This window comes from Rhipicephalus microplus, chromosome 3 (genome assembly GCF_043290135.1).
Source record: "Rhipicephalus microplus isolate Deutch F79 chromosome 3, USDA_Rmic, whole genome shotgun sequence".
NCBI lineage: Eukaryota > Metazoa > Arthropoda > Arachnida > Ixodida > Ixodidae > Rhipicephalus > Rhipicephalus microplus.
In genome coordinates this window covers 62,400,304-62,418,534 of record NC_134702.1, presented here as the reverse complement: position 1 = coordinate 62,418,534, position 18,231 = coordinate 62,400,304, and the positions used below count along the sequence as shown (strand labels likewise).

The 18,231-nt window shown below is 44.3% G+C and overlaps 1 protein-coding gene across 1 annotated transcript in view; it reads left to right on the top strand.

The window, feature by feature from the left end:
• Nucleotides 1-15,242: 15,242 nt before the first annotated feature.
• The window catches only part of LOC142803757 (uncharacterized), a 44,981-nt gene continuing 41,992 nt past the window's right edge, over nt 15,243-18,231 (top strand). Inside the window, exon 1 of the mRNA XM_075889637.1 lies at nt 15,243-15,421. Within this exon, the coding sequence (XP_075745752.1) occupies nt 15,340-15,421 (82 nt within the window). The 5' untranslated portion in view covers nt 15,243-15,339. The remainder of the gene's footprint in view (nt 15,422-18,231) is intronic.

Here is an 18,231-nt window from a genome sequence, read left to right as displayed (position 1 = left end):
AGATAAGATGACCTTAGTAACTTTAAATGACACCGGAAATATGCAAACCCTCATGATTCTGAAACGAGCCTTGGCAGAATTTGTCCCTGCGACAATTTCCAGCCGTTTCACTTGGCGCACGAATATCCTTCAAAGGTAGGGCGAGCCATTGACATGTATTTTGTGCGACGCAGCGTTCACTTGACCTGAGAATAATTGCGTTGCGAAGGTGAAACTCCCGTCGCATGCTCTGATCGAAGCAGACAACAAACGCGAGCAGGCGACGGCTTGGCCGACAGGCGCAGCTTGCGATTGGTTGTGAAGCAATACCCTCAGCATCAGCTTACTCAGAGACGTTGCCAAAACGCTTCTTTCATCTGGCACGCCTGTCGGATTCATCATAGCATGCCCCTTGCACATAAAAGCAAATATAAACAAGGTTCTGTTTGGCGTTGTATACATTGTTGCCAGACTTGAAGGGTCAGTTTTGCAGACTATCGCCAAATTTGGCAGAGAAATTTGCTTTTGTAGTTGTGGCTTCTCCGTGAGGGCTTGGTGTCGTCCATGGTGCATTTCGCGAGTGCATGAGCGAAGCTGGCCTTTTTAATTAACGGAATGAACCGCGCCTTGCAGACGTTGGGACGCATTCTCGTGATATGTGTGCTACTTTGCAATTAAGAGGCCGTTTTAATAAACGTAATGAGCCATGCCTTGCAGAAGTATGGGCATGTTGTCTTGCTGTGTGCGCAGCTGTGCAATTAAGAGATCGCGTCTCAGTATTAGGAACAATTGGGAAAACTGAATAGAGTCACAGCAAGTAGTGCGTTGCCCCCGCCCCCCTTCCTAGCTAGAGGAAACGTAGCGTCCCCGTCGTGGCGCACGGTCGGCGCGGCACGATCAGCTGTGAAAAAAAAAAGAAGGGTATGGAGGCAGCGCACCAACTGCTTCGACTCTATTCAGTTTTCCCCGTCGTACCTAATACTGAGACACGATTTCTTAATGGCACAGGTGCGCACACAGCAAGAGAACGCACCCCAACTTCTGCAAGGCGGGGTTTATTCCGTTAATTGAAACGACCAGCGCCGCCCATGCACTCGCGAACAAATTCATCGCACACGCACTCGCGAAATGCACGGCGGACGACGTGTCATTGCTTCCCTAACTCAGAGACACCATCTCTTCATTGAACCGCAGCACACACAGCAAGAGAATGCGTCCCAACGTCTGCAAGGCGCAGTTCAATTCGTTAATTAAAACGGCCAGCGTCCCTTGCCGTCGCTCATGTGCTCGCGAAATGCACCGCGGACGACACCAAACTCTCACGGAGAAGTCACAACTACAGGGTCAAATTTCTCCGCCAAATTTAGCGGCAATCTGGCAACAGACACACCGCATTCTGGCAACTGACTTATGCAACGCTAAACAGAACCTATCAATTTAGTCACGCCGTGAAAAATGCGCAAGTACTTTCTAAGAGCTATTTTACAGTTTTTTTCTTACTTCATGTCCTCTTACGTGCTGCGCAGTTGTCGAAAGCAACATGGCGTCGTAAACAGCGTATCGGTCTGTGCGAATTTTAACAAACGCCTCTCGCTCGAGTTTCTTCAGCGTTAGACTGGACGTGTTGTGATTACCGCTGCTTTTTCGGTGCTATTAAGCGGTGCGAGAAGCAGTGGCAGTGTAACAGTGTATGGTTACGCGTAGCAAAGCCTATGCCTCGGTGTATTTATCAAGCGAGATCGGCGCCTGTACATCAACAACAACACTCTAGAAGGCTGCAATGTGTGTTTTTGCGCTGGTAACAGTTTGTTCGCTTCACTTTCCAGTCTCTCAGTTGGGTGCTGTGCGACATTTCGGATTTACAGTGTTTTGGCACGTTACCTGAGTGACCCCAAGTACGTACCGAGACGATGAACTACGCGCTGTGTTGGGTTCTTGCTTCGCCACTGGTTAGCCCGTATGCTTCTATTTTCTTGGAGCAATCTAGTGTTCAGGAGTGAAACGATGTTCGTTGTGAACAGTGGTGCTGTGTTGACGTTTCCAAGACTTGTGAAGAGGATGTGCTCGTGTGACCGAAAAATTGAAAGACAGCGTTGATAATTGTTTTCTCCTGCGAAGTTGCGGTTGTGGAGATTGGCACTTTTGTTTGTTAACTCGTCACTTCTTTTAGTGATAACCATAGTCCGAGCGCCGTGACTTGGCGAACCGAAGCTGCGAGATGCTACATTCTGTTGTGGATCGTGTTACTTTGGCAGCACGCCTAGACAGGTCTTCGGAAAGAATTTGAGAGTTATATGAGCTAACAAGAGTCTGGGAACCGGTGCTTTGCTTTGGATAAAGTTGTAGGCCGGTACCGGCTAACTACAGGTTTTCAAGTTCGTCTGGCCATCGTTTTGAACGGCTCTAGAGCCTTGGCAACAGCGGCTCGTGGCCAGTTCCTACGCTTTATCAATGGACGTGCACGCCTGGCCAGCCTTCATTGCTATGTCATCAGCAGCTTCCAGTCTGCAGATGTTCGTTGCCTGTTGGCCCCAGAGCGCACTTGGTCCCTGATGACACTGACGGCTACTAAACGCTGCTATCGGTTAGTCGACCTTGCGGAACTAAATTTGTTGCTATTCACGTAGTACTATAACGTGTTCAGGTTTTTCAGCCCAGTAGATGTAATGTTTCCCTATGTGAAATTTAAGCATGAAAAATTTACTACCACTGTTATATACATATTATATTATGGAGAGGGTGGCAAGTACATCAGAAGTTTTTTTGTGATTTCATATAAGTGAGTTCTTGTTTGATTACTTAAATGGGCCTGTCTATTTACCACATTTCATAGTTGGAGAATTATTGAGAATTTATTTTCCAGAAGTCAGGTGGTGCTTGAGGAATTCATGGTATTTTGAAAAATTAGTTCTATAGACAATTACTGCTGTGGTAGCACTACACTTCACTAGGACATATATATTGCGGTATGTAAATCCTACATGGGGCTTCAGTTTGTTTCAAAGTGATTATAGCAGATTTGATCACTTTGACAAAGTGATAGCTAGCTTTGTCCCATAAGTATTACAAGGGGGTGTTTTTAATGATTATTTTTAAATATCTTGTTTTTATGATGTATCGATTGCACGCACTGACATATCAAGCCTCCTCATGACTTGAAGCTCCTGTACAAAAATGTGAAGGACACGTGCTCCCTAAATGTCCAAGCCTAAGTCACTGCTGGGACTGTTATCATTCAGCGGACCTGAAAGTTGCCTGGAAGCATGCATGGCAACCTCATCTGGAAGGACTGTGATCTGCCTGAGAGCTTCGAGGCCACAAAACTGCCTAACGGCTGGTTGCAAGGTTAGTTTTCTTTTAAATACATATGATTAAGTAAACACCACTTACTGTGCACAAATTGAAAACTAAAGCATGGTTGCTTGCAATGTATACCTGTATTATTCTCACACATAGTGCTTATTCAACATAATAGCAGTAAATTGTGAGATAACTGATAACGTTGAAAGCGGAAAGCCTGCAGCTTATGAATGCAACTCCAATCATCTGAGGCTGAAAATTCGTGCTCTCGAACGAGCACAACTCTTTGATTCCTTATTGAGCTCTCGAGCTTGTGACTCGCTCTGTGGATCAAGTGCTCTTGGGGGAAATAGCAAGTGGGTGAAAATTGCCTGGCTGTTCACAACTTGCAAGGAGAAAGACCTGTTGAACAAGCCTCAGATGACATAGGGTCAGTAACTGCATCTTTTACTTAATGAAGCTTTTTCTCTCTCAGTGCTGTGGCATGTCGTGTTTCAGCCGAACGTGTTCAACACGACTGCAGAGTGATATATTTTTTCTACAAATTGTACCTTACCTAAGTATGCATTGTTGATCTCTAAAGGTGACGCTCGGTGTGCCTCAACGTCATGGCTCCTCATCTCTCTGTCTGTGGCTAGCCTACTTCAACAGCAGTGCGATGCAGCCAGCACCCATGCAAGCCAAGTCACGGAGTGCTCCCTTGGGGTTCTGCGCAGGACACAGCATATGCACCCAACAAGACACTGACATTATTAATAATAGTGAGCGTTGGTGGCCCCTGTTGGAGCCCGTTCTGTTTGTTGTGTATGATTATTCCCCCCTATGAAGTGCACTTTTCCAGGTCATTGACTCCGGCTCCACCGACACCAAGGCGATTCTTGGATTGGATTTGGAAAAGGCTTTTGACAATATATCACACGCCTTTATTCTCAAGAGCTTGTCTGAGTTTCACTTCGGCAAGCAGGCGTACAATTTTGTGCGCTCCTTCCTTTCGTCACGGTCCACAAGACTGAAGATTGACAATTTTTTGACCCACTAAATTACCCTTGGGCCAAAAGGGACACCTCAGGGGGCGGTGATCTCCCCGACGCTGTTCAATATCTGCATGATCAACCTGTCGAGGGCCTTGAACAAAATCCCGAACATTAACCACACGATCTACGCAGACGACATCACCATCTGGTGCCTCAGCGGATGTGAGGGTCAGGTCGAGAGTGCTTTGCAAGGGGCCATCGATGTGACGGAGCGCTATCTCATCCCCATCGGGCTAAGGTGCTCGCCCGCTAAGTCCGAGCTCTTACTGTATAAGAAGAGGCCCAGAGGCGGTTCTCACCGGTCCTGGAAGCCAGCAATATGGAGAGCCACATTACGTTATTCACCGGTAACGGCTCACCAGTTCCGCGGGTGGACACTATCAGGGTCCTTGGAATGTTTATCGAGTCTAACGGAGCCAATGGAGCCGCCGTCAAACGCATTTGTTCCAAGACCGAAAGCGCCCTCGGACTGATTCGAAGAATCGCTAACAGGCACCGCGGAATCAGGGAGGACAATCTGATCCGGATTATCCACGCATTCGTGCTATGCCACCTCGCTTATTCGGCGGCTATGCACAATTGGCTCGTGTCGGAGCGCAACAAAATCAATGCCCTAATCAGAAGAGTCTTCAAGCTGGCCCTTGGCATTCCTGTTCGAACGCACACGGAAGACCTCCTGAAGTTGGGAATCCACAACACGTTCGAAGAAATTGTCGAAGCCCAAGAGTTTGCACAGTTTGTCAGACTGTCTGGCACCCCAGCGGGTAGAGCCATACTCGGCATGCTGGGACGAAACCCCACGGTTGTCGGTCCTGACGCTGTGAAGCTGCCCAGCGACGTAAGATCCAAGATCCAGATTGCGCGGATGCCGCGCAATATGCATCCAACCTACAACGAAGCACGAAGACGAGCCAGGGGTAAATCTCTGCTCGCCAGTGCCCGCTTGGACAAGGATCGAGCCTGCTTCGTCGATGCTGCTTCGTACATTCAAGAAGAAGCCTTCTCCTCAGTGGTCGTCGACTGTGATTGCAGAGTCATCAGCTGCGCTACCATCCGCACTTCTAGTTCCAGCGTTGCAGAGCAGGTTGCCATTGCTCTTGCATTGACGGACGGTGTACATGACACAATTTATTCAGACTCCGAGGCCGCTATCAAGGCCTTCCAGATGAGCATGGTGGCTCTCCAGGTCCTACAGATTATTCAAAAAGTCAAAGACCTCAAAAATCACTCATTGGTCTGGTTTCCTGCGCACCTTGGAACCATTGAGGGTGCCTCGCTCAATCCCAACGAGGAGGCGCACTCGGCTGCACGAGGTTTGACTGACCGTGTGCCGGGTAACGCGTCATCTCCTGGGAAACCTGAGCCTCTCTGCTCGTACAACGAGATATGCAAGCACCACTATCTGTCAAGAAGACTGCTGCCTCTACCACACTCCTCGCTATGCAGGGCCCAAGCTGTTACTCTCTGACTGCTACAAACAAACACTTACCCGAGCCCTGCGGCACTGCACACAATGTACCCTGAACGGTTTCCAAGCCCGGACTGCCCCCTGTGTGGTGGTTATGCGGACTTCGAGCATGTACTGTGGGGCTGCGCCTCTGCCGGTCCCCCTTTCACCCAAGAGGAATTGAAGCGACTCATTAAGGCCCAGGACCAGACCTCTCAAATCCTGGCCGTCCAGAGGGCCCGCGCGAGGGCCGTCAGGTTTAACCTGATGGTCCCCGAGTGGGCCTAGCCAGGTGACACTGAGTTTACTCGCGTCTATTGTGGACCGAATAAAGTTGTTTCACTCACTCACTCGTTTTGACTAACAGATGTGACAACAAGCACACTCAGTATCAACAAGTGCTTTGTGTCTTCATGACTGCCAATTTGCTTCTCTATGCTGTATTATGAGCTGGCTATGTTATATGGCTTTAAAGTTATGACCATTAGCTGTTGTCTTGTAACGCAATCTAACTTGCGTTCCCTAGTGAACCTATTTGTGGTCGGCTTTTCGCACCAAGTGTAAAGCCAAAGTAGAAGATACTTTATTGGCTTATTGTGCCCGGCAATAGTTTCATGCCTTCATCTATAACATTGCAGTTTTGTTCTCGTATCATAATAAAATATATTTTCAGTCTTCACATTTTGTGTGTGTGTTGACACTTCTTTTATTATTATTTCTGCATACTTATCATCGGGAGTGTAGCAGCTTGGGCTAGTTGGTATGACATGACGATAGTTATAGAGCGAGAACAGAACGACGACACAGAGTGTCCTTCCTGTCTCTGTGGCGTAGTTCTGTTCTCGGGCTGTAACTATCGACTTGTCACCGGCTTCTGAAAATACATCTGAATAATTAGCACATATTTAACAACTGTTTCATCATTGATGAGTAAGTTTGGCAATGACTTGGCTGAATTTCTTCCTAGTTCTTTTTCTTCTGAGCCTTTATACATTTCAAACTGTTTTTTACTGCATAAAAATAAACTTGACCTTACACAAAATATGTGAATTCGAAAAAGTTGTTTCATTTGCCAACGTACAGTCATGAGCAAGAAATTGGGTAAAATGGAACCAACCGGCAAAGATTAGTTTAGAGCTTAGTAACTCTACATGGCATAGTTTGTACACATTGTGTTGGCCGAATATGTCGATTTCAAAATATCAATCTTTATCAAAACAAATAAGCTATCACCCGTTGTAGTATATGTGTGTGATATTTATGCATATTGTAATAGCGGTATACTATTAACGTCACAAGCCTAGTCAAGCGGAATACACGAATTTTGTCCATGCACCTTTCATCTGTACTGGAACTGTTGTTAACAAAAATAAACTTTGGTTAAAAAATTATTGCAGTAACCAAAAACAGAGTATCTCTATATGACATAAATCAAACGGTCATTGTTCTGTTCTGCTCTAGACAATAGGAGACCCTCTGAGCAGAACTCAATTAGCTGCTATAGTTCATTTTAACCACTGACAGCGACATTACACTAAACTGCGCATTACACTAAAGAAGACACAAAATAATCACTCTGTATGTATCTTCTCTAATTGTCCGTGCTCTTTTGCCTTGCTGGATGTAATGATGCTTACCAAATTAGCATGAAAACGTATCTCGACAAAGGCAGTCAGCTTGGTCGCAAGCAATTAGCTCGCGACATGTCTACATTTTCTTGAAAACATCGTGATGACTGATCGCTGGTCGAATATCCAAACACGTGGAAAGTAATATACCAGGTATGATATTGATGTTTCAGCACTGGGCACTCTTGCGATAACGGAGGATGGAGGAGGAATTTATGAATCCTGAATTATGTAATTTATGAAGGAGCACGGAACAGTGATCTTGGCTCAAAAGGGGAGTGAAAGAAAAGAGCGCGAAAGCCACCTTCTCAAGAAATTAGTACCCGCCACCACGCATAATCTCATGTCGGGCAACCTTTTAAAAAAGTGCTCGGTGACACTGCGAATCGAACCCAGTTCCTCCTACATTGTAGCTAAGCGCTGTAACCGCTCGTTCACTGCAGCAGGGCTTGCAGTCAGCCTATTGCTTATATATCGTCAATGCTTCGAATGACTTAAAATGCACAATGTCCGGTGAAACTTGGTCAAAAATATAAAAAGAAATAATTATAACGCGTTCGCCCAAGGTTACCAGAAGATAGAAACCACCACGTGTGGCTGTATAACCGAGCACTATTTATCTTGTACTTTACTGTCATGATGTTGGGATAGCCGGCTCTAACGTAGGCTACCTTCCCGTAGTTTGCCAAACGTAAATAAAAAATAAAAATATATCGGCCTATGACGACGCTAATTAACTATTATAAATTCACTCTCGCTAGTATTACTTTCATTAGATGAATACCCAGTTCGTTTCCATAATAGTTATTTAGGGAAGGTTTCGCTCATTAACTCACAACTCTCCTAATTAGCATTGATTCTCGCATCTAAAAACAGTCACACTTCATCTCGCTTTCTGTGTTGTGGTCGCTCCCATAAAACGCGTACTTCACTTTTTATACTCTTCAAGCATCCGGTGGTGCTTTGCGGAAACCTTCCCTGACGTCTTCTGGGCCGAAAAATTGTCTTTATTATCTATCGATTTCAAGCTAACGTGGAGACGAAACGAGAGTCTCTCTCTCTCTTCTTTTTCGTTCTTTTCGCACGTGTGATTACGTCTCGACTTTAAGACTCGTATACACGTCGCTTGCTTTGTTTACTCACTCAAACAACGCTGGACGAAATATTTGCACCGTGTTTTGTGAAACGCATTAGCACTGAAACACCTCCCGATGAGTCTCTTTTGTCTTACGTAGACACATATCTAAGCGTAAGCGTATGCACGTCCTCCCATTCCGGCTTTATAAAAATGCTGCGGTGCATGGAACATGCAAAACTCTACTCATAATTTCATTTGATTACTGCTGTTCTATATTTCTGCACAATTCGTCCACAGGCACGAAAGTCACTCCTACGTCTTCTATTACGAATATTGTAAGAAAGGCAACCTTTTACGTCTAGTTACCAAACACCATTACGTTCACCACAATACCGTGCTCAATTACACCGGATTAGTTGAGTAGCAGCGCACCTTCATTCAAATGTAAGGTAACTGGTCGCGTAATACAGGGGAAGACATTTGAGGCACATTTTGAAACGTGGCATGCATCGATTTATGCGTGGTGTTAAAGATGTGGTGCACCTGGGGTGTTGTTTACTTGTACTTGGCGATATAGTGCATGGATAATTGCTTAAGGCCATCGACCAATTTCTTTTTTAGCTACAGTCATTGATGAAACGCGAGGGCTTGGCTTTGTACAGCACACCAAGACGTCTATTACAACGTAAGGTGCTCACCAAGACATCTATTATCCCGTAAGCGCTGTAGCAGACACTCGCGGAACTGAAGCTTAGATGCAGCAAATCATTGGCTATCACGTATGCTCTCGATGATAGACGCTTTGCATGCTACCTTGATATTATCGACACACACTTCTTTCTTTCCTTGTCGTTTCATCTGCTATCATGTGTCCTCCTCACCCTCTTAAGTGCCGAATAAGTTAAATTCGTACCCGTGCTAAAGTAATCCCTATAGATAAGATAATTCTTGGCTAAGAAAATGCGTAGCCAAGAAAAAAGCTTTGTGAATTCAGCCCCTGTTTATTGTTATTTTTTGAATTGTTATTCTGTCTTACGAACCGCGCTTATACCCAATTTTTTGCCAATCTCGCCCGCTGGCCAAGTATTCCCCTGGGCTTGCACTCAAGTTGGTTGCTGCATTCGGCGGCAGTATTACATTCGCTTAGCCATCTTCTCATCGCAGATGCCAGCTCGTCCGCTGCGGGAATGGGTTGCGCCCAAGCTCATATTCTATATTCGTGGCAGGTGGGAACTATGACTCACTGCCTCTGATTGTCTCAAATTTATAAAGATAAACTAAAAGCTAAGTAATATCCTAGTGTAAAAACATCATACAGAATAACGTAATTTATTGATTTGCATTTTTAGCGCCGCTTCTAGGTGTCCTCATCATGATTGGTGCTCAAAAAAGCACAAAGAAAAACACAAGAAAGTACACGACACAAGTGGTGTCTAACAATCGAAAGTTCAATGCAAGAAACGTGCCATACTTATGCGAACAAGAAGGTATAAAAAATATTGACAACCACCGACAAGCACGTAATCAAGTATTCCGTAAGTGTCCGTTGCTGCGTTGAGCTGCATTGCCGTTATTGGCGTACTTGTGATAGAGTGAACAAGGACGAAAGAGAGAGAAACAAAGATGGCCCCAAAAATTTTCTTCCATGAAAGCCAGCGATCCGCTGTTTTAGTGTCTGCAATACCTCCTTCCTGCTCGCGATTCTTTGCACAGTGGAACACATGCCTCTCGGGCGCGAGAAATATAGTTGACCCTGCGAGATCTTATAGAGAAGAGAAGACTTGAGTCGGACAAAGGGGCGCTACAGCGCAACATACTACAGCGCTGCATTCGCGTCAGCCAGAGGAGCCAAAGTTGGCTAGGCCAGCTTCACCACGTTGCGTTGACATGAAAACCGAGCACCCTGCAGCATATCTCACTCGCGCCGCACCACTTTGTCTCATTCTGCACATCAGTTCAGCTTATCGCAAAATCAAAACACCTAAGCCACTGCTTTCAGAATTCGTAATCGTAGACGTTTCACAGCAGATACTCCTATCTGGCTCCTAATGAATTCCCACCCTATCTACATTAGCAGCTAATAGTGATGATTGATATGTGGGTTTTAACGTCCCAAAACCACCATATGATTATGAGAGACGCCGTAGTGGAGAGCTCCGGAAACTTCGACCACCTGGGGTTCTTTAACGTGCACCCAAATCTGAGCACACGGGCCTACAATATTTCCGCCTCGATTGGAAACGCAGCCACCGCAGCCTGGATTCAAACCCTCTACCGGCGGGTCAGCAGCCGAGTACCTTAGCCACTAGACCACCGCGGCGGGGCAGCAGCTAATAGTGATAATTAGATAATTGAAGATCTTAATATTCGGGTGCCAGCAACGTTCCATTTTCTATAAGGATAATCAGCTCTCAGGCTCGAAGCATACGGGCCATTTTTTATCACTTGTATCCAATCCGAGAAAGCAAATACAATTTTTTCGCGTTGCAACCGGAAAAGAGCGCGTCAAACGGCTCGTGCATTTTCGCAGTGCCTTTAGTGAAAGTGATGTTCTGCTGCAATGCGTAGTACGGTCAGGCTAATCAGTGTTTGCTGCCTAGTCGAGATGTGAGTACAAATGGGTACATCACGTTTCAAGTGAGATGAAGCAATACACGGTGCGTGAAAAGTCTACAGCACACACGACCGCTGAATGAGATAGCTGGACATGTCTTACTACAGATATAAGATTTTCCGTTCAAAGTTTGTGAGCTATTTATGAACAGATAGATGGCAGTTTTTACCTTTGACCGAACCTTTCTCCATCTTGTGACCGTCGGTAGAATATATTTGCCATTTACGAAATATGTGTCCGCTCGGACCAAGGAGGATTAAAAAATTTTGCTGGATTGGAAATCACTGCCTAGGAGTGAAGCCGTGCCTCTGGTAAGATGGCGGCTGCGGTGGCCATCTTACTAGGGGCACGGTAAAGTATCACCATTAAGCGATTGAGAACAGAGCGTATCCCTCGCACGCCCAACGAATGTAATGTGGAAACTTTTTCTGGTCACACAGCACTCCAAGTGCGTCTTAGTGTTACTAGTTTTCCTTAGTGAGCCTCTTATTGGACGCAAAGTTCTTGGGAAGTTCAGCCCCCAATACTCGTTTCTGTGTGTTATTTTGTCGGGAACAACTATCTTTTAGTATAGAACTAACGTAGCACTTCCACTAACATATCAAAGCCACTTGACTTCCAAGTGGGCACTATCAGAAAAGAGCATGTTTTCGCCATCTTGGCAATGGCAAAAACTGACTTTACTTCTGCTGGCAAGGCATTGCAAGAGCTGCCACTCCAGCAATTTTTTTTTAATCCTCCTTGGCTCAGACACCCGATTTCTGTGCAGTAACAAAGGCCGAGATGAGCATGGAGAAAACTTGTGCACTTCACGACACAGCAGCTGCTAGCACTGTCAAAGGTGTCGCTGTCCAATTGTTTACCGCTACATGACACGCTTTATCAAATATTTCTCGCTTGTGACTCTCTGTGTGTAACGAGTGCACGCTGATATGCATGAGAACGTATGTTCTCTGCCTCCTTTCTTTATCTTTTCTTTCATCTGCGAAGACTTTCTAACTTGGTGTAAAATGAATGTCGTGACCCAACACTATCATCATGAACTGGCTCGAGCTTTTTTCGTCTTTTTTAATCGTCGGCTTTGGTACCAGAACACGCGCATCGATTTGTGAATAGTATAGCAGGGAGGTCTATGAATCAGAAAAAAAAGTAAGATGGAGATTAAAGAAATGAAATGAAACACATTGACACGAGAAGGCGAGATTCAAACGTGTGCTTTCACGAACAGAAGGCAACCGTCATAACCACTCGGCTATCCGGGCAAAGATGCCGAACGTAGCGTAGAGTCATACAATGTGATAAAGCAAAGAGGTAGGAAAGGTAGGTGAAGATGAGGAGGAGAGAATATATATATATATATATATATATATATATATATATATATATATATATATATATATATATATATATATATATATATAGCTCAAAAAAATCAAGCACGTAGGAAAAATTGTTTTGTAAAGGACTGACGTTTCGGCCGCTCGACCGGCCTTCGTCGGAGTGATGTGAATCACTCCGACGAAGGCCGACGTCACTCCGACGAAGGCCGGTCCCGCAGCCGAAACGTCAATCCTTTACAAAACAATTTTTCCTACGTGCTTGATTTTTTTGAACTATATATATATATATAAATATATATATATATATATATATATATATATATATATATATATATATATATATATATATATATATATAATAAGGGAGAGAAGTGTATACCTAAGGGCTCGTATTTCCGTGCTCTAACACAATATTAATGAGATATAACAGACAGTAATCTGTTATATCTCATATATATATATATATATATATATATATATATATATATATATATATATATATCAGACAAAGAGAAGCAAGAAAAATAAAGAAAAAACAGAAGAAAATAAGAAAGAAAAAAACTAAACAGAAACAACACAGCACAAACCTAGTTACAACGTACCAATGTCTACGTACAATATGGCAAAACATAACAATATTCAGTAATAGCAACCGCCCATGTTCGCTTAAAAACTTGAACATCAATCACTTCGGTGTGCCAAGATTTGCGCGACCTTGGCATACTTTTAGAATTTTTTTTTCCTATTCTTCCTTCTCTAGCTTAAGGTAGCAAACTTGGTACAACCTCATTAGCCACTCTGCATCTTCCTTAGCCTTTGTCTTGTTCTTTCTCTCGTTGCATCAAAGGCAACGCGACAGCCTCGCGTCGTACAGGAGAACTAGAGAAAAAGTGCCCATAAAAGTATGAAATTTAGCGTGCCCTGAAGCAAAACTTACTTTATTATAAACAATGGTTTTCATTGCCTATACTTCTACTTCTTTTCTATGAGCATTCGAGTGTCAATGTCGGGCTCTTCTATGTACAACATCCACTCCCAATGTTTGACTGAATGAATAAACTTTATATAAAGCCTGGCAGTATTCTTCAGGCGAGGCAGGAGGAACAAGTATTACCCACTGTTTTCTATCCCCCTCCGTCAATGACGAAGAAAAACAACTAACTTTATTTACAGGGATAATATGAAGCTAAATCATTCAAACAGTTTGAAGCCCATCATTGACGTGATCTAGATGAGCAAAAAAAACTTTCGTCAAAAACATGCTCCTGCAAGGGCTGCGGGAATAGACAATTTACAAAAAGAAGAGCAAGGGCTGCGGGAATAGACAATTTACAAAAAGAAGATTGACTTAAAGCGACACTATATGCCGTGCGCTTATTGTGAACGCTGCAGGATAAACCTCCGTTAACAAACTGCTTATTCGTTTTTAATTTTTTTAGCGGATCACTATTGAAATTCTAAGAAAGAATTTCACATTACACCCCACATATCTTTCTGGACTTCACTATTATGCTTTCCTTATCCTTCGCTTCAAATGGCCCCATGAATATCTATCTGCTCCTGATATTTACTTCCAAGTCTCCATCTCGAGAGGGATATCACTGTGGCACATTAAAATCTCCGAAGATAAACAACACGGAAAAGCACGGTCACAAAAAAATAAAACAGGAAAAGGGCTGTGGATGACTGTTTTTCGTGGTCATGTTTTAGGGGCGAAGCTTCTTAGGGTGTGGGTCTGTCCATCCTCCGTTGTTGGATGTGGCCACCAGATGCACATATCCGTTCTAGAGCGCGTATGTGCCACAGGGGATGCGAGATGGGAAATGCTGGTACTTGAAGTATTCACTAGATGGACGCGCGGACGGACGCATGAACGGGCGGACAGACAGGTCAGCAGCCAAACGGATGGATGGATGGACGCGCGGAGCGGATATGTGCAACAGGGGATGCGAGATGCGAGATGGCGGTACGTGGAGTGTTCACTAGATGGACGCACGGACGGACGGACAGACAGACTAGAAGGCGGACGGACAGATAGACGGATGCGTAGACGGATGGACGCATGAACAGACGGATGGACGGACTCACGTACGGATGCACGAACAGACGGACGAGCGCATGGACAGACAGACGCACGCGCGGACAGACAGACGGACGCATGGATGGACGCACGAATGGTCGCACGGACGAACCGAAGCAACAACGAACAGACGGACGGAAGCACGGATGGCCTGACAGACGTTTTGCCTCACTCATTATTACTTACTTCGTTGATATGCTGTGATTTTTTTCGCAATTGTTTTTTTTTTTGCGCTGTGTCATTTCGGTGTCAGTAACCTACTTACCCAGTGAACTACATGAATAAAAAATATCAGCGCAAAAGCGAGTAAGGCACATATTTGTCTGCTTAGTTTTATGTACAGTGTTGCTGTTTGAATTTTATTTTTAGCGTACCCTATCAGCAACGCTTTTAAGTCTCGTCATGAGTGCGACCATTAACTTCGTTTGTAAAAGCACAAGCCAATGTTTATTCACAATCACGATGTCATAAGGGCCAAACAACCTATGTCCACCTTTTCGCGTGCACTAAAGCAACTTACGTTTTGCTTTTTCTTTACGGACGTTGACCTAATCAACATCTGATGCAGCAAAATGTCATTACCAGAAGTTTTTCTTCCAGTCATTTGACATTTCCGGAACGAACAGTCTTGAAATGTTGCAATTGCACATTAAGACTAAAGCTATCCATATTTGAGACAGGCTGTCAGCTATGGTTATAAAATACGTCACTCATTCACCTTCAAAGGTCCCAGCCAATCGCCGTTGTCGGCCTTTTCTGAAGCAATGTATAGGGGCTGAAAACTGAACAGAATTCACTCAGATTCATTGGGATAGCGGAAGTAGGAGTCGCAAGTCGCCATGGTCAAACATTGGTCGCGAACGCTTTGGATGGTGGCTTTGTGCGCGGTGTTGTGCGCGACATTGACGGCTGCCAGACCAGGTAAGCTATAATTTACTGAACGACTGGCTCTAAACTAAACGATATTCATAATAATTCAACAAAGAAGCAATTGTAATACTTAGCTGTTTGGTAATAAGAACATGTTGAAGCAATTTTCTACGTTAAAGAACCCCAGGTGGTCAAAATTTCCGGAGCCCTCCACTACGGCGTCTCTCATAATCATATGGTGGTTTTGGGACGTTAAACCCCACATATCAATCAATCAAGCAATTTTCTCACACATTAATAACAAACAAATTGTGTGCCGACCCTATAGGGCTTGGAATAACAATAATTTCAATACACCACCTTGAACTTTCAATAAAGTTGATAAGAAGAGACACCGTATCAATATAACTTCTCATGTAACTGTCGCACAAACCATATAAAATATCAAGACGATTAGAAGAGGTAGCAGTACTGCACTGGTGAATTTTTAGCGATTCTGAATGTGCAGCTAGAGCACTGATGTCAATTGATTGAACGTTTTCTACTTCATAGTTATCGATAATGGTAAAGCATATGTAAGGTAAATCAAGAGAGCCGACAAATACCACCCACTTTTTACTGCCGAAAGAAACGTGAGAAAAAAAGTGCTGGGCAACAACAACGTTCGCTATATATAGGGCGTCCCAGCTAACTCGGACTAAGCTATATAATGTAAGGAAAAACCTGATAATACATACAACAGGGCCTAAAGATTCTTCTCTTTAGAGGCCACCTTAAGGAAACTGGAGAATGATTGTGTTACCAAGGCTCAAGCAATCAGGAGACATAATAATGTTCTCACGCGTGATTACCTAATCTCGGACGTGAAAGTCTGTGCCTTGTAGAAGCCACTGCCTGGCCTCAGTGGTTATGGTACTCGGTTATTGACATCAAAACTTCGTGTTCGATTCTAACCATGGTGGTAGCGTTTTGATGGAGCATAAATAACCGAGGCCTGTACACTATTCAATACCTATGCACATAAAAAAAAAGGTGGCTAATTTATTAAAAGCCCCCTGCAATACGCCACCTTTCATAGCGTCTCTGCACTTTGGAACGTTCAACCCGATAAAACAAACCATTCATGATAATCGAAAGCATCACGCACATTATTTATTGCAGAGACGTAATCATAAAAAAGAGATTTGAGTCAGAATATTTCCAACTTTTCTCGGCGCACAATGTAGGCCCATTTTTTTTTTCAGTCGTACTCTTTCTTAAACATCACATTAAACGAAACGAATAGCCCTTCAGGTTTTTTTAACAAGAAAATTACCAGGTTATTGTTTGTGCGCCGGCGCACATGCTTTTTATCTTTTTACTGGTGACATGTAACACCAACAAAAGATATTTATGGCTGTGTCGTTGGTTTCCAAACTCGAGCAGCACTCCTAAACACGTTTTGAACATTTCACAGGTGTGGCACCAACCACGAGCAAATTAGCGACGTGAGTGCGCGGCAGCTATGCTATCAAAAGTATTTTTGAAACCAAGAACTTACCCGCAATCCAGCCAATGTGCAATCAGCAGAAACAGTGAATGTGCGATTCTCCTGTGCTTCATTTGCGGTCTTCTGTTATGTTTTGTTATTTTGTATAGATATACGTTATGTTGATGCTCGATATGAACGCGAAACGACGCGTGGCAGCCCGTGACATATCCGTCCAGCCTGCTACGGTGGCTTTAAGGCCCATTTATACTCGAACCGCTCTTCGCCACGACCAAGGCAGTTACACCGTCTATGGGTGCGTCTGCAAAGCGGAGCGTGATATGCAACACGGACACTCGTCTAACGTCGGGCCAGCTTCATACAGAGCAACTTCATAGTTAGGACTGTGCTTTGTGGCTTACCTGGCAACATCAACGCAGGTGATCCGCTATTCGCTACTACCATGCAAGCAAGCAGCCCCGTCAAGCTTTATGCTATAGAATAGTGAAACCTGGCTTAAGACTACGGGCCACCCAAGCATGAAAAAAATAAGGCAGCTTCGTTCTAGTGGCACTGAGTCTGAAGAATGAGCGGAGTGGGGTCGCCTGCTTTCCTTGGGTTTAGTTTCTTTTCTTGTCTTCTCTCTATCTTTTTTTCTTCGTTTATTCCTATTAGTTTCTTTCTTTGTTTTTATATACTTAATTTTGTATTTTTTCACTTTCATTCTCTCTGTTTTCTCTATTGCTTATTTTGTATTTTTCTTTCATTTTTTTCTTCTTTCTCTTTCTGCCTTTCTTTGTCTCACTTGTCTCTTTCTCATTCTTCTTATGCTTTGTATTACAAAGTTACCCCCATCCTTCGACAGCTGCAGAACGCGCCGCCATACGTGCAGCTCTAAAGTGCATCGGTACGAGCAATGCCCCAACTCTACACTGTTCTGTTCCTCTGTTATATGCGATACAGCTTACCCGTGCTTTGCGGGATCCGAAGAACAAACTTGCGCGTCCTCCAGTCGATCCAAGCCCAAGCACTAAAAATGTGCCTTGGTCTCCCGAGATGCGCGTCTACAGCAGCGACAGTCATCATTGCGCGTGATTATCCAGTCAACGCATACATCCGCGTAGACGCTTTGAGAATGCACATAAGACATTTCGCTCGGCTTCCATCTCATCACCTCGCCTCACTTCGAACTTCCAGGCCCCACTCAGCGTTCAGCGCAACTGTAGCTCAGCATTGCGCAGTGCTTCCATTGCACTTCACGCATGCAGCACAGCCGCCGATACCATTACGGTGCCTACACCCACTCAAAGCCTTTCTTACGATTCCTGGCATCCAAAATAAAAAAAAGTCGTCGCATATAGCCCTGAAACAGGCCACATTACTCTTCCTGCAA